Genomic DNA, 15,640 nt, shown 5'->3' on the forward strand with positions numbered 1-15,640 from the left:
ACATAAAAAGACCTGTGTGTTCCTGTGTATATTTTTTGAGTTCTCATGAAAAAGCGTTATAAGCTCGTGACAAACCAATTTCACTGACTGCATTTGATCTTATGTCTTTATTATGATTATCAGAATTGTTATTTTAGAATAGCAATTATTATTAGGCTACAATTCACACAAGCTCACCAAAATTGTATGCTAGAAGATTGTAAAATTGTTGCCTGGTCTGATGAGTCAATTTGTGCTGCAACATTGGGAGAGCAGGGTCAGAAGTTGGTGTACATAACATGAAAGCATGGATCCATCCTGACTTTCATCAACAGTTCAGGCGGCTTGTGGCTGTTTGATGTGAGGAATCTTTGCACACTTTGCGCCCCTCATTAACAACTGAGCATAATTTTAACACCACAGCCTTCCATCTGATGACTTCTTCCAGAAAAATCACTCCTTTGGGATGTGGTTGAACAGACGATTTGTATCATAGCAGATGATGAGATATCTGCAGCACAGAATACACAGGAATAACAACATCGGTCTATGCAGGAAACCAAACCTCTCGAAGATGTCCAAGGTGGGCTAAGATAATTCACTCCCTTCTGTTTTCACTTGTGTTTATTGGATAGGCACCTGTGTCAATTTGTTGTTCGCTGTAGGCAATTTGTCTTAACTGTGTAAAGCACTTTGAATTGCTCTTTGTATGAATGGTGCTTTATAAATAAACTTGCCTTGCCTAGGTAGTAAAAATTCAAAATATGATGATCTAAATAATTATTCAGAATTTCCCCCAAACTAATCAAACCCATGAATGTTGCTCTGTTGTATGATGGAAACACTTTATTGATAAGGAGTGTTCACACATGATGCATTTTTTTAATGAACAACTGGAGGACATGAAGTGTTGTGATCTACATGTCAGGGTGATGACTGACATACATTCATCTCCTAGTCATTAGGAGATGACTGTTTGATAAAAAAAAAAATCAGATTAAAAACAACTTCATCAACAAAATTTAAGTTGTATTTCAATGCAACATCAAATAGGGCACTATTTCCAAATTGAGCATGTTCATTCATAAAATATATTATTTGCAAGCCATACAAGGGGGTACTTAGCTGAAATGTTTTTTGAAAGGGGGTACACAAGCCAAAAAAGTTTTAGAACCCCTGTCCTAGTGTACTGTTTTCAACTGTTCAGTACGGTGGCCCTGAAGGACAAAACAAATTTACAAAAGATGAAACACTTTTACAAAGTTGGAGACAAATTTACATTTTGGAAATAATTTTTTTTACATTTTATAAAAAACAATTACATCAGCAAAACACTTTAACCAAGGCCAAAACAAATTTACATTTAAGAAAACAAATTTACAAAAGATTAAACACTTTTACCATTTCTGAAACAAATTAACATTTCATTTTTAAAGAAAGGGAATGTACCAAATACCAGAAGTGATCGAGTGAGGGGTCATTTAGTTTGTTTGGATGAAACAGCCTCAGACCACATAGCCTCAAGCAAAACGGAGTCTGGCTAAAAGGAGTCAGACTTAAGGCTGATTTATACTTCTGCGTCGCCCCTATGAAGCAGGGGCTCACGAGGACATGAGCACCGCATACTTGTGCGTCGTGGCACAGCAATTCACCGCCGAAGCGCTTGAGGGCTGTGTGGGCTCTCTCATAGCCAGTTGCCTGTTTCCGGCCCCTCTACAATCTCTGTTTACTTTTCCACAGTGATTCAGAGCGTGTTATGTTAATCTACAGCTGCATGTTGCTGTTTATCATACAGACATGATTACATGAAGAATAGAGAGGAGGAGATGAAATACACAGCCGATGAGCAGCCGATGTCCGGGATCCCAGAAGTGCTGTAAATGCGGGAAATACAATGCCGCAGAGCGGACCAATCACAGGGCTTGTGGTCCACGTCGATCCTACAGGTAATTACATTTTAGAGGAGGTGCACATCAGCTACGTGCGAAAGGCCTCTGCGTCAAGCGTGCCGGATACGGCCCTGGTGGTGAAGCTTTCAGCAGTGTGTCTGCCCCCCGGTGGCTGGCTGCAGTAGAGGTAAAAAAATCTGTCAGTCAAACTTTAAAAAATAAATACATGTCATACAAATGTTGCTCTCATCCGTATGCTGTGGTGATATGAAGTTAGTATTTGACTGTTTTGTCTTCAAGGCCTCTTTTTCCTGAAAAGTTTCTTTTTCGTTAGTTATTAGAGGTTAAAAAACGGGGTTTTACTTCCGGCGTTCACAGCCGCCGTAGAGGGAAACTTTAAAGGACACACAGCGTCTTGTGACGCTACGCTGTAGGGCTTCACAGGCTCTGGCTGCACAATGGCTGCGCCCAGGAGCGGGATTTTTTGGCTTCAGAACTGTACAACGGTAAGAGGCGGAGCAGCGCTGTCCATTTTTATTTACAGTCTATGCTCCGCGTAGGTACGGTGGCTATGCGAACCTCCGGCGTAGGCTGGCGGTTCAATGCAGAAGTATAAATCAGGCTTTAATGGGAGAAGTGTTCCGTGGTTTGTAAAATTGTCTCTAACTTTGTTAAAGTGTTTCATCTTTTGTAAATTTGTTGATCTAAATGTAAATTTGTTGATCTAAATGTAAATTTGTTTTGGCACTGGTAAAGTGTTTGCTGATGCAATTTTGTTTTATAAAATGTAAAAATGTTTTCCAAAATGTAAATTTGTCTCCAACTTTGTAAAAGTGTCTCATCTTTTCTAAATTTGTTTTGTCCTTCAGGGCCACCGTAGTTCAGTCAGTATTGTTTGAGTCCTTCCCTATGGTCCTTCCCGTAGTGGTTTTAGCTCCCTCTGTAGGCCGGGTCAGATCCTACATCCATGTTCCAGGAGAATTTGCATCCTGGTGTCAAGCCACCCCGAGTCCAACAACCGTTTCCGACAATGCTAGCTGAATGCATGGTAGCTAGCTGGGTACGTGTGAAGTGAACTGGTGCCCAGTGTGAAAAGAGAGCTAGGCATCTGGGGAACTTTAACTTGAAGGTGTGTGTCCTGTTTTGTCCAATCTTACCGCTAACATCTGTAGAATGACGGCGATACACAGAACTTAAAGGAGGAACGCGTTAGCTGAACGTGGCTAACGTACATATTATTATGGCTAACGATGGCTAACTGATCTTAGCTATACTGCTTCACTAGCCTTTCAATGTTTCACCAACCGAATGCAATCTGTATTACCTCCTCAATGCTGGGTTGTCGCCTAAATAACATATTGAAAAAACATCGACAACACCAGGGAACCAGCACTTTCAACAGCACCGGTTAGCTTGTATTGCTAACGTTGTGTCTGGTTAGCATTAGCTGTGTAGAAGATCCAGCTCATTAACTTGGATACGCTTCGACTCTTTGGTGGAGAATTAGATTTGAAACATCAAGACCTCCAGTGAGTTTGCGCTGTGGATCATTTTAAATGCAGTGTGTACCATTCATTCATGTTTCTATCATCGAGGCATTTCCGTCGCGTAATTGAAAGCAATAGAACAAATGTCTGCAACTCTATGTTATTATGAGCCACAAGCATCAAGCTGCATTGGACCTACAGTGTGTACATTTAGTAACTCAACAATATTCTCTTTTTCTTCCAGGCTCTGTCCATGAACATTTGAAAGCGTACAGGCCAAGGTCATGTGGTTGGATCAATAGCCAGTGTGTCACTAAATACATCTAAAGGAAATGCATGATCGACTGTAGAGGATAGTTAATTTGCACCCAGGTAAAACAAACACTAAACATAAGGGTGCATCAATGAATGAAGAACTGCTTCAGAGTCCTGTCCCTGACAGAGAGCATGTGGAGGAAGATGCAGCACAAAGCCCAGAGAAGAAAAGCCAAGCAGAAACCCCCGCTGAGGCAGCAGCACCGGCTCAGGAGCCCTTGGCTTCCCCAGACGTTTCGGATATAAAGGAAAAGCCCACCTCAGGAACATTAGAGGAAGTCTCAGCAGAGGTAAAGGATGAGACTAACACCGCTGGTTTAGAGCCTCCTACAGACTGGTTTGAGCCACTTGAGGATGACGATGAGGGCAGCGATTGTAGGAATGAACTGGAGGAAGAGAGCCTTGCTGGAGAAAGTGAAAGAAGTGAGGGCGGGGAGAAGGCCCTTAGAAAAGTGAATAGGTAAGTTGAATGATGTTGCTTTACTCCAAACTGTGGTCATGTTGTGATAGTGTAATGTGCTGTGATAGTGTGATAAGATGTATTAATTAATCAACTTGTTTGTTTCATAGTGTCTCCAACTGTGGTCTTAAATTACTGCTTTGTCTTTGGAATATATTGTCATTGTTTTGTTCATGTGTATCATTATCTTCATATCAATTAATCAATCTTTACTGGCATAGCGCCAAATCACAACAAACGTTATCCCAAGACGCTTTTACAAACATAGGAGGTCTAGACCACTCTATGTGTATATCATGGTACAGGCAGTGGAGTGGCATGTGTGCGAAGACTCTTTACTGATGTTCTGATTGTATGTGACAGGATGTATATTTGAATAAAGGGGATTCAAATGAGCTCATCTAAACCTGCTGGCAATTTTGTCTCAATCGATAAACCTAACATGTTTTTCAATTTTTTCATTAATTTTATTTTATTCAGGCTGCTTATCCCCCGTCGGAAACGAACGCATCCTGATGAAGGATGGGTCGAATGGCCAATACTTGGAGACGGATGGAAACGCAAAGAAGTGGTTAGGCGCTCAGGCAGTAGCATTGGCCAGAAAGATGTATATTACGTAAGGTATGTAAAGTCTAGTAAAATGCTCATATACATATATATAAAACATATTTTAGATCTGAAATTCTATGCATCGATTTGTTAAAGATTTAAAATGTGAGTCAGATGGACACAACAGATTTTTCATACATTTTATTTGGCTGTTTTTGTGTGACATGTCATGGAGTTATATATTGTTTAATAGATTAGTTTGCAGTAAAATGAATAAGACAAGGACTTGTAAGTTATAGCCCATATACATTCTTACAAATGGTCTTATACATGTTGTTATAATACCTGCCATCAGGGTCCATGTAACTGTATAAAAGGATGTTTTAGGTCATTTCAAATTTTTGTGTTTCCTTTACAGTCCAAAGGGAGAACGAGTGAGAAGCCGAGTAGAACTGATTTCAGTGCTGCAGGGTCAGCTTGACATGTCTACCTTTGAATACAAGACAGGAAAGTTCCTTGAGGGCGAAGCACCGCCCAAAGGAATTCGACATAGAGTGAAGGTAGTGACCTCTTTTATTACTTTGAACAGAGAACAGGGATATGTATATGCCTGATAGTGATTTTTCTCTCCTTCCTTTCCAGAAAAAGGTCCGGGAGCGTTCCTCTTCTGAGTCCAGCTGGATGGAAAGAGGGGAGGGGGCTGACACCCCAGACTCCTACCATAGACCTACCCCCAGTTTGGCGCCCAAAAGTTTCTATTTAGCACACAATCAGACGAATGTCTCCTCTCAGAGTATGACAGTAACTTCATACCCGATCCCTAAAAAGGAGAATCGACCATTTGTAGAAAAAATTAAACTCCCTCCCCCTTCGGCAACCAAACCAGCCATGCTCCCATCTGTGAATGGACAACTTGGGACAGAAGACAGCATACTGTGAGTCTGTAACTTCAGTTAATATTCCAATCAGATACCTGTAATATTACTTCTGCATAAGTAATTAATTCGGCTCTTGAGAATTTCTTTGTAATCAAAAGGTTTGCTATTGGTACGTTTTTGCTAAATTCAGATGGACTGAGTGTTGTCCTTCTCCCCTGCAGGATCTGTTCCAGATGCGGTATTTCCTTCACAGGCACGTGGTATGACAAACAGAGGAAGAGGCCCTGCTGTCCCTCCTGCTGGGGTATGTTAGTTTATGAGTGAAGCAAAAATTTAGTAAAGAATATGGAAAATACAATCATGTTAACAGTTCAGGTGAGGTAAATTGCGGAATTGCTAATCCTGCAATGTCTGTTTTTCAGCTGCATCGAAGACAATAGAGCATCCGCTGATTCGATTTAGAAAGGTAAAGCAGTGTCTGTAAAAACAAACAGCTACATCTTAACAACCTTCATTATCTTATCATTCAGGGACCTTTCAATCACACAGTGTTTTTTGTTTTTTTTTTACCATGGATTGGCCGGTCTCACCTTATGTGAATATTCATAACATTTAAGAAATTGTCAAGTTTGTTCCATTTTAAGAAAGTAGAAAAGTCAGCACGTTAAATGTCTTAATCTAGGTAGAATAGTGTTCAGGTTGTTGGTCTATATGCCCAGATTAAAATATGTTAAAGGACATTTTGTGTCTGACTTTTATACTTACTTTTTGTCTTACAAGGTTTTTCATTTAGCTTGGAAAAAAAAGAAAGTTCATATTCACAACAAACAAATTGTTTGTTTTTGCCTGAAATCACTAAAATGTGTAAAAAACAAACAAACAAAAAAAACTACAGGGATATACAAATGACCACCTGCTTTATCTATCCCTCCTGTCACCTGTAGTGGATCCCTTGTGGACAGTGTGTTGGATGCCGCAACACAATCAATTGTGGGCAGTGTGCCAACTGCAAGCATGGACTGCAGAGCCCAGACACCCGGAAACGCTTATGCCGGAAACGAAAATGTATATGTCCAATTCGCAAGGTAAGCTGTCAGGTACCCAGCAGTTATTGATTATTATTGTTTCGTCACTTTTACATTCACACTTTGATTCCCTGCCTGTTCCTTTAGAATCCTGGAAGTGGAGCTGGGAGCTTCTTGCAACATAATTTTTTAAATGACATTCCTGATACATTTGATGACAGCATGAGTTACCAGGTAATGTTTACTTTTTTGGCTGAAGAGTCAAAGATATTCAAGTGCTGTCCACACAAGCTGCCTGATGATTTGTAGAATATGATACGAATATGAACGTGTCTAAAATGTCCATGACAGTGTTAGAATAAACATTGTCGTCCAGTGACAAAATAAAAACAGGGTTCACTTTGTGGTTGAAAATTTCACATTGATTGTTTGCTGTGTTTATAAAAGCCAAGAATACTAGACTGACTGAAAGCTTGTTGGTTGTAACAATACATCTTTTATTTTGCAGAGTGAAAGTACAGACTCACAGGTAACTCTTTGTAATATATTTATTGACGGTTCTCAATATTGTTTCTATGCCATTTCCCAAGACTCATTCAAAGTGTTTTAATCACACAGCAATTAGGTCTCAAAAGCAGCGACACAGAGAACTTCTCTGTCAATGTGGACGTTGATGATGACGACGACATGTCAACTGACGATGACGATGATGTGAGTTTATTTTTGCTTTTTTTACCCGTGTCCTGTAAACCGGGAAACACTATGTGAGACCCAGATTGAACCAAAAGCTATTTTTAACAGCAGTTTTTTTTCGGACATTTAGTGAGAGATTGTTGATTTCTCTTTCAGAAAGAAGCAGTTTGAGAATGTATTTTCATAATAAGCTCCCAAACCACGTCTATACTCTGCTGTCTGTATTCTCAGTTTTGTTTGCCGTAGTTTGGTCGGATATCGACTTATTATTCAGTTTCAGATCATTCACTGAAGTGGTACAAGAAGATAAGATCTCTGGTTTGGAAAGGGTGATGAGAAGATTCATGACACATTTTAGGAAAGGTTACCACAGGTTTTATCTGAATGTATCAATAAATCTCTTTAAAATAAAGCTGTGAAAAACAGCTGTTTCGTGTCAGGATGCCAGAACATTTAGTCGACTTTGACACTCTTTGAAGTTACATATCTAGGCAGCTTTTGTAACTTGGCAAAGTGCAGCAATTACCATGTTCATTTAAAAGGATATTTGCATTTCTCAATTTTTCCATAGTTTTAAGTGCTGTGATTTGTTTAAATGTACATGGAGGAATGCTGGTTTCTCTCTTTGACCTACAGAAACACTTGGGTGATACGTTTTTAGGTACTTGACATCTATTTTTTGTATTACTACACCAGGATAATATGACTTAAGTGAAAGACTTCTGAGTTTGATTTAGGTTGACGCTTTTATATTAGCTCCTCTTCCTACAAAGTCAAAAAACTATGTCATTAGTAACATTCATACTGAATTGTGCGTAGGGTTACAAAGGGGTGGAAAATTTCCGGCAAATTTCCATGGGAAGTTAAGCTTGGGAATTTAGGAAATATTCCAAATTGGAAATTATGGGAATTGACTGGGAATTGAGGGTAATTTAATGGAAAGGTATCACGTCCAAGCATACATATTTGTTTTGTTATAAGCAGACATCCATCGAAAATAATACAATTAAAACTGATTTATTAGTAAGTAGAACTTAATCAAGTGTTAAATATTTTATTGAACAATCATTTCTTTCATTGAAAAACAAAAACATGAATGTTGAGTTAATATTACTCATCCCCCGACCCAACCCATTCAAAAATTAACAAAAATGCAATCCCAAAAAAGTCCCATCCAAAATGTTAAATGAAGAGCCCCTCTCCCTCCAAAAAAGTCCCATTCAACATGAAAATAAAAAGTGCATGAAGGGGGCGTGGTCTCATAGATATTCAACAATACTTACATGAAATCGGGTTGTTTTAGTCAGGATTATGCTAAAATATATTTTCCCCAACTATATTTAAGTTCCCTATTAAGAGCCAACCTTCAATTTAGTAAATTCCTGTTTTATTCCCATAAATTCCCATGGAGAGTTTCCAATTTTGAAAATTCCAGGAATTTTGCCACCGGAATTTTGCAACCCTAATTGTGCGATCATCCTTGTTTTCAGTGGCATAAGAAGCGTAAGCGGCGATCCTGTGGAGAATGTAAAGCGTGCCTCTGCAGGAAAGACTGTGGCACATGTGACTTCTGCATAGACAAACCTAAGTTCGGAGGAAGCAACAAGAAGAGACAGAAATGTCGACTGCGTCAGTGTCAGAGGCAGGCAATGGTAAGACAAAAACCTGTTTTAAAATTTGTTAGTTGTTTCTTGCGATAAAAGTATGACAGTTTGTGTCTTCTCATCTTTTTGTGCAGAGACACCTGCTGCCTTTCCAGATGGGACAGGCTGAGTTTGCGACTGAAGGTGCAGGGCTGCCAGGCAGGCCTAGACCTCACTACACATACAGTCGAAAGTCAGGGGTCAAGAAAACCAAAGGATCACAAATGGGCTTTGACGTATCTGATGACGATGATGACAGTAACATCCAACCAGTGAGTTCCCAGTGCCATTGGTGGTCAGATACTTGAGCTTGTAGGAGTAGTTTTTCAATATAGTTGCATCATCCTGCAAAGCTTGCAAATGAGTATTTACCTCTTCTCTTTCTGGTTTTGTTTCACTGTTGTAGATGAGTTGGAGCTCTGAGCCTGCAGCTGGGAGCAAACAACCCCACGAGCTGATTAACAAAAACAACCATTCAAATTTGCAGGTTTGAAAACACATAGTCAACATGTTTCTGCTTTCTTTTATCAGCCTTAATGTCAGTCTGTTTTTTTGTTTGTTTTTTTAGGAATTGAACTTTCCAGATGTTGGACAGCGAAATGGATTATCAAACAAAGGCACTCACACCAGCAACCACAACAACCCTGAACATGTAAGCTACATTTTCCAAACTTTTCTGCATGTTTGTTACTGTGATTGGTCTCTGTGAATAAACAGTACATTTTGGAGTCTTTTGCTTGCCACAACTGTATTGGAGATAGAGATGTAGCGTTCCTCTGGCTGATGATATGATAACTCGTACTGCACAATGATCTTTGTCATCATGGCCTCTTCTTTACCCTTTCCCTCCACAATCACTAAACCTTTACTTATGCCACTGCTCCAGTGCTTTCCTGTGGTCTGTGGCTCAGTGTGATGAATCCAAGCAGGCTTCCACTATATTTGACTTTTTTGACTTTGGTAAAACTATCAGAACCTCAAAGTGTTGTAACTCATAATACATTTTGTAGCATTTCTGCACAGTTTGACAGTGTTAGCATGGAGAGGAAACATGAAGACAGAGAGAGAAGCAGCATGCAACAAAGGCCGACTGAGAGTATTTCTGATATGGTATTGCGCCTTAACAGCTTGGCACCAGGCCACACCTAAAAGTTAATTAGATCTTATAAAAGAGATGTAGCACTGCCAAGCTATTTGCACTTTCTCCTTTCCCTCTCTTCTTGGCTGTCCTTGAGTTTGTTCACGTGACCATTTATTTTACCACATGATCAGATAAAAATATCTTAACCTCCTTGTCAGTCGTGAAAGCTACAACTTTGAATCTCTTATTTGTGCCTCATTTATGTTAAAGAGATAAATTGTCTTATTTGACCCATCAACAACCACAGTATCATCAATCCTCCTGATGAGGATAGGGACAAGGACAAAATATTTTTGAAGTGGGGTTATATGAGTTTTATGGCACTAGTTTGTACTAGCTACAATGGATGCCTGTCAGTTCAACCCCTTTAAGAGAAACTTCATGGAGAAAGGCACACAAGCTAGGCTACAGTTTCTACACATGGGGTCAGTGCTGCCCAAGCAGCAACCTCCGGTCTTAAACGATGAAGCCCATTTCTGGCTGCAGAAACACCGGAAACCACATAGACACCAATTCAAAAAAGACGATCTTTGCACAATTAACAAACATGTTTACAGCCTGGTTCAAAAAACGGCTTAGCTCTACGAAACTAATTTCTCTATCAGCACACACTGTACGGGGGGTGAATTTTTTTTCTAACGCAACGGTTCAGAACATTTTAAGATTATGAGTTTTTACCCAAATAAGGACATGACTGACTTGTCTTCTGGTCGGGAACCATAGACTGTAAATAAAATGGACAGCGTTGCTCCGCCTCTTACCGTTGTACAGTTCTGAAGCCAAAAAATCCTGCTCCTGGGCGCCGCCATTGTGCAGCCAGAGCCTGTGAAGCCACTGTAATAAGCTCCGCCTTACAGCGTGACGTCACAAGACGCTGTGTGTCCTTTGAAGTTTCACTCTACAGCGGCTGTGAATCAAAGGAAACCCGGAAGTAAAACCCCGTTTTTTAAACTCTAATAACTAATGAAAAAGAAACTTTTCAGGAAAAATTGGACTTGGTCACAAAACAGTTCAATAATAACTACATGTAATTTACAGCATACGGATGTGAGAAACATTCATACGACGTGTATTTATTTTTTAAAGTTTGACTGCTCCCCTATTGAAATGAATGTGGGAGACAGATTTTTTGACCTACACTGCAGCCAGCCACCAGGAGGCAGACACACTGCTGAAAGCCTCACCACCAGGGCCGTGTCCGGCACGCTTGTCGGGAACACAAGCTGTTGGTTAGGAGGCTCAAACTCCGCCCCTTTACGTCACACTCTGCCTGGTTGAGTTCTGCATTTCCAATATGGCTGCCGCCGTCGATTGGCTTCCAAACAGCGCTCGGGAACAGATGGGTGACGTCACAGATACTACGTCCATTTTTTATACAGTCTATGGTTCTGCCACATAATTTAGCCAAAGACTCCGACCCACACAGTCATCTCGGTTAAGGTATACGCCCTACTGGGATTTTTTTCGGGACTATTTGCGAACACAACACAGACGTGTTCTGCCGCCTGCAGACAGCAGAACTGAACCCATCTGCAGAAATCTGTAGCCTAGCTTGCATGCTGATGCTCATTACAGGGGCCGAGCTGAGTCTTATCCATTGTGGCTAGTACAATTACTAGTGACATAAAACTCATACAACCCGACTTCAAAAAATCTGAAACATCCCTTTAATGCATCTGAAATTATAGCTTCATTTTGATATTTAAGATCTATAACTACTCTAATGTCGATTTTTCCCGTCAGCTGTTCAAGTCAATGGTCCTTGACCTCTCAATCTTGACCTATCTAGGTCCCTCCAAGAAGATGGACTACAACTGAACCCCTCGCAGGCAGAGATGGTCCAAGAGAAATTGAAGAAGAAGATGACGATGATGATGATGACGACGATGATGACGATGATGATGATGATGATGATGATGATGAAGAAGAGGAGGAGTTTCCCATGGTGAGTGTTATGTTAAGATTTTTCATATTAGTGTCTTGAAGGCTATAGATAATGCAAAATCTTTGTGTACTTATTTTCATCCTCTCACTTTCTGCAGATCACACAGATCTATAGTTTGGCAGATAACCCCGTGGGGAGTGGTGCGGAGAATGAAAACCAGCTAATGAAACTGTTACACTCTTTGCGCACCTCAGTATTGCCCATACTTTGGTATGCCATAATGGTGGAGGGCCCGCAGCTTCAGCTCATCCAGTGTTCCAAACAGTCCAGTATGGCCGACACTATTGTGCTAATAGACCCAGACTTCTGCTTCCAGGTGACGGTCCAGAAACAGCCACTGCACCCCACACACCCGCTCTACGACACCTACCCAGCACAATTATCCTCAGTGACTGAAGTCGTTAATCTGCTTTTGGGCCTGGATCAGTATGTTGTGTGCCACGGACTGTCTCCCAAAGCGCGTTTATCAAACAAGGACCCGGTCATCCTGGAGCGGGCATCAACATGTGACTTCTTAGTGAGAAAGAATATGCGCATTTGTGATAACTGCAGATCACTCCGAGGACTTTAACATCAGCAGAGACTAAGGGAAGTCCTGGTGCAACTCTGTGCCATTTTCTTGTTTAGATGTAATACATATGACATTTTACAGATTTACCTCTGGACCGTAATAGTATGACTTTAAATATCTGAAGAATCACCAAAGGCATTCCAGGTGCTGTGACATTATATTTCTTACTGACGTACTGTTGTGTTGGTGTGGGGCTTTTCTCGATGACTGTTGAATCAGATTATTGGCAGTGTGCTGGATATATCTGACATCCATCAGCCCACTGTGTGCTGATTGTGCTCCGGGTTTATTCACACTCTTACTTGAGGAATCTATAGCCCTCACCCTCAGGGTTCAAACACTTTTGAGTTGTCATTTAAATGCAGATTTTTTTCTCTCTGCCGAAAATGAATATGTTCTTATCTTTTCAGCAGTAACGTTTTACACCATACCCACACTGTTGTTATGCTAGTGTGAACCATATTAAATGGAGTTTGTCAAACTATGTTTTTGGGAAAGAAAAGGTTTTGTTTTCATTTTGTGGACCCCTTCCAATTCAAAGTAAACAATATTTTCTGATCTGCTGAGAAGCAGCTTCTTTGTAAGTGTGCTCTTGACTTCTCTTAATAATATTTAGTTAATTTGTATCTGTTTCATCAGCCCCATCAAAGGCAGAGATATTGTCGTTTGAAACACTGGTATCATCTTTATGTTAAATCCCTCAACCATTGTGAATACCAGAATATGAAGCAAAGGAGATGATCCTCATCTACAAGATTGTAGTATTATACATAAATGAATTGGAATGATTGGATGAAGGAACAAGGGGTTAAAAAAGTAAATGTGTACACCCAAAGCCACTAAGCAGCACCAACTAAGGACAACAGAAAGCTCAATATCCTGTGGAGTCTAAAGGTCAGTAATGATGGCACACATGGTTCCCTGGCTGCAACAACATACCATGTAGAGACAACAACTGTTGCTTGAACAGCTCTGTCGGAGAGGGCAAAGGTTAAAGAGCTAATAAAGGGAACCCCAAGACGCTGGAGGTAGTGATTGCGTGGAGACTTGTAATACACAGAAACCGAGTCAGGGACAAGATCTATGGTTAGATGGGCTTAAAACAGCGATGTTATTGTCCTGTGGTCCAGACAACAGTTCACTCTGGCCTTCATTACATTCCCAAAATGCCATTACTCAGACTGTTGTAGTTCAGATTTTTTGATATGGAAGATTTTTTTTTCTCATTAGCCTTTGAAAAACTTCACGTCCTCCACATTAATCGACCCTTTCAAAAATGACATGAGAGTGTAAAAATAGTAAAAGCAACGAAAGCTGACCAAATCATTGACACAGTCCCAGCTGTTTTAAATCAAAACCAGATAAATGTTGAAATTTGAAAATATGGGGATATTGGTATTGATAGTTTTTTTTAGTTCACTGTTATAGAAAGTATTCTCCAAAATTGTATTCTGAAATGAAAAGTGTAGCCCAAATTAATCTACATGATGACCGTGTTAGTTATTACACTGTTAGACTGGTTTTGTGTCAGAATATGGACCTGCATCCCTCTATTTCTGTTCTTGAATAATATGATGATTGCAGTTTTATGTTTTTTTAAATATATATTTATTTTTTCTATTGCAAGCCTTTTGTTGTTGTTTTTTTAATTGTACAATAACTCAAGTTCCCTCCTGTCCTTATCCCCATTAGTATGTTTCTAGGATAACATGATGTCTGACAATATCAAAGTTTATGCACTCATCAAACAGTTTATCAGATTTATTTTTGTTGTCTTGATTTCATCATGTAATTGTGCTGACAAATGTTTGGGATCAGCTTATTATTCTTCATTTTAGTTATTGAGACCTAAAAATAAAACATTCAAACAATTGAAAAAGTTTTTTGGCATTTCCTGTTTGCCTTTTAGAGGACAGAACCCAAGAGCCTATTGTTAAATATTCATCTATGGGCATACATAATTACATTACTGCCGCTTCAACTTCATACTCCCATTGTTTCTTTCTTGTGTTTGGGGTCTGAGCAGATGGAATCACGGTTAACTCAGCCAGCTTTAAGTTTCCCTTTCTGTCAGAGTGGGTCACTTGTGATTTATTTATTGATTTAACAAATAAGAATTGCCAAGCCGGCATATATTTATTTAGATGCTTCAATTTGTAGTCCACCAGGTCTAAATGTCTACAATGAAGCGTCTCTGACACCCTGCTTAATTAATATAGCTGAAATACGATAGCTTGTTATGTAGGTTTGTAAAATGATAAGCATTGTTGTCAACAAACTAATGTGAAAATGATTTATTAGTTACTACTTTAAGCACTTCATTTTTTTTGTTTTGTTGTATCATTGCTATGTTTTGATAATGCTTTGTATTTGACATAGTTTGAAATTAACAGTTGTCCACAGTATATGTAAGTATTAAGGGTTGGAGAAGACTGAGTATGTTGTAGCACTTTTTGCTTCAGCACCTGTAACTCACTGACTTTTTGAGCTGGAGTTCTCAAGATTTATTCAAATTACCCATGTTTTTTTTTTTCAATCCAATTCAAACCTCTGCAAGAATGTTTTAGACCTCATAGGTTGATGTCAAATACATGTTGTTCCTTCATTGCAACACATGGTGAGGTAAGTAGGAACAGTTATCCAAAAGAAACAAAAACATAGGACACACCATGTGATATGATCAAAAAAGCTTTGGTGATATATAAAACAATCCAAAACTTAGTGTCTCTCTCTGTGAAGGACCTGAACTCAAATCTACCCTCTCTTTCACTCCGAGGTGCATTTGCATGTGTGTAAGTGTGAACTAGTCTACAAGAATAAACTCTGTCAATATTGAATTTGCATAATGAACACTATAACTATATACTTATAATAACATAGCTGTATAAGTAATGATTTATTTGTTTTACATTTATGTAAAATTCCATTTATGGCCTAAAAAGTGTGCTAGCTCAGCCATCCAAGAATGCACATTAGTATTTTTAACGGCAGACAAACTGATTGCAGTATGTAGTACATACTGTCTGAGTGTGTAGTAGTATGTTGTACCTTTATATTTGGATTCA

General features: G+C 39.5%; 1 protein-coding gene across 3 annotated transcripts; it reads left to right on the forward strand.

Annotated features, from left to right (window-relative positions):
* The first annotated feature begins 2,756 nt into the window (after window positions 1–2,756).
* Window positions 2,757–13,133, forward strand: mbd1b (methyl-CpG binding domain protein 1b). Of its 3 annotated transcripts, none has more exons than XM_034683079.1 (17): window positions 2,757–2,997; window positions 3,600–4,130; window positions 4,611–4,751; window positions 5,098–5,239; window positions 5,322–5,614; window positions 5,779–5,861; window positions 5,980–6,023; window positions 6,502–6,642; window positions 6,730–6,816; window positions 7,091–7,111; window positions 7,201–7,293; window positions 8,766–8,927; window positions 9,014–9,190; window positions 9,325–9,405; window positions 9,487–9,570; window positions 11,849–12,004; window positions 12,102–13,133. In XM_034683079.1, the coding sequence occupies exons 2-17, from the start codon at window positions 3,760–3,762 to the stop codon at window positions 12,573–12,575; spliced, it is 2,550 nt and encodes an 849-aa protein (XP_034538970.1). In that variant the 5' UTR covers window positions 2,757–2,997; window positions 3,600–3,759; the 3' UTR covers window positions 12,576–13,133. The 3 variants fall into 3 exon arrangements, with proteins under 3 accessions (XP_034538970.1, XP_034538987.1, XP_034538978.1); XM_034683096.1 differs by having other exon boundaries at window positions 2,784–2,928; XM_034683087.1 differs by lacking the exon at window positions 2,757–2,997 and adding an exon at window positions 3,082–3,397.
* The last annotated feature ends 2,507 nt before the right edge of the window (window positions 13,134–15,640 follow it).

The sequence above is a fragment of the Notolabrus celidotus genome, chromosome 1 (genome assembly GCF_009762535.1).
Source record: "Notolabrus celidotus isolate fNotCel1 chromosome 1, fNotCel1.pri, whole genome shotgun sequence".
NCBI classification, from domain to species: Eukaryota; Metazoa; Chordata; class Actinopteri; order Labriformes; family Labridae; genus Notolabrus; species Notolabrus celidotus.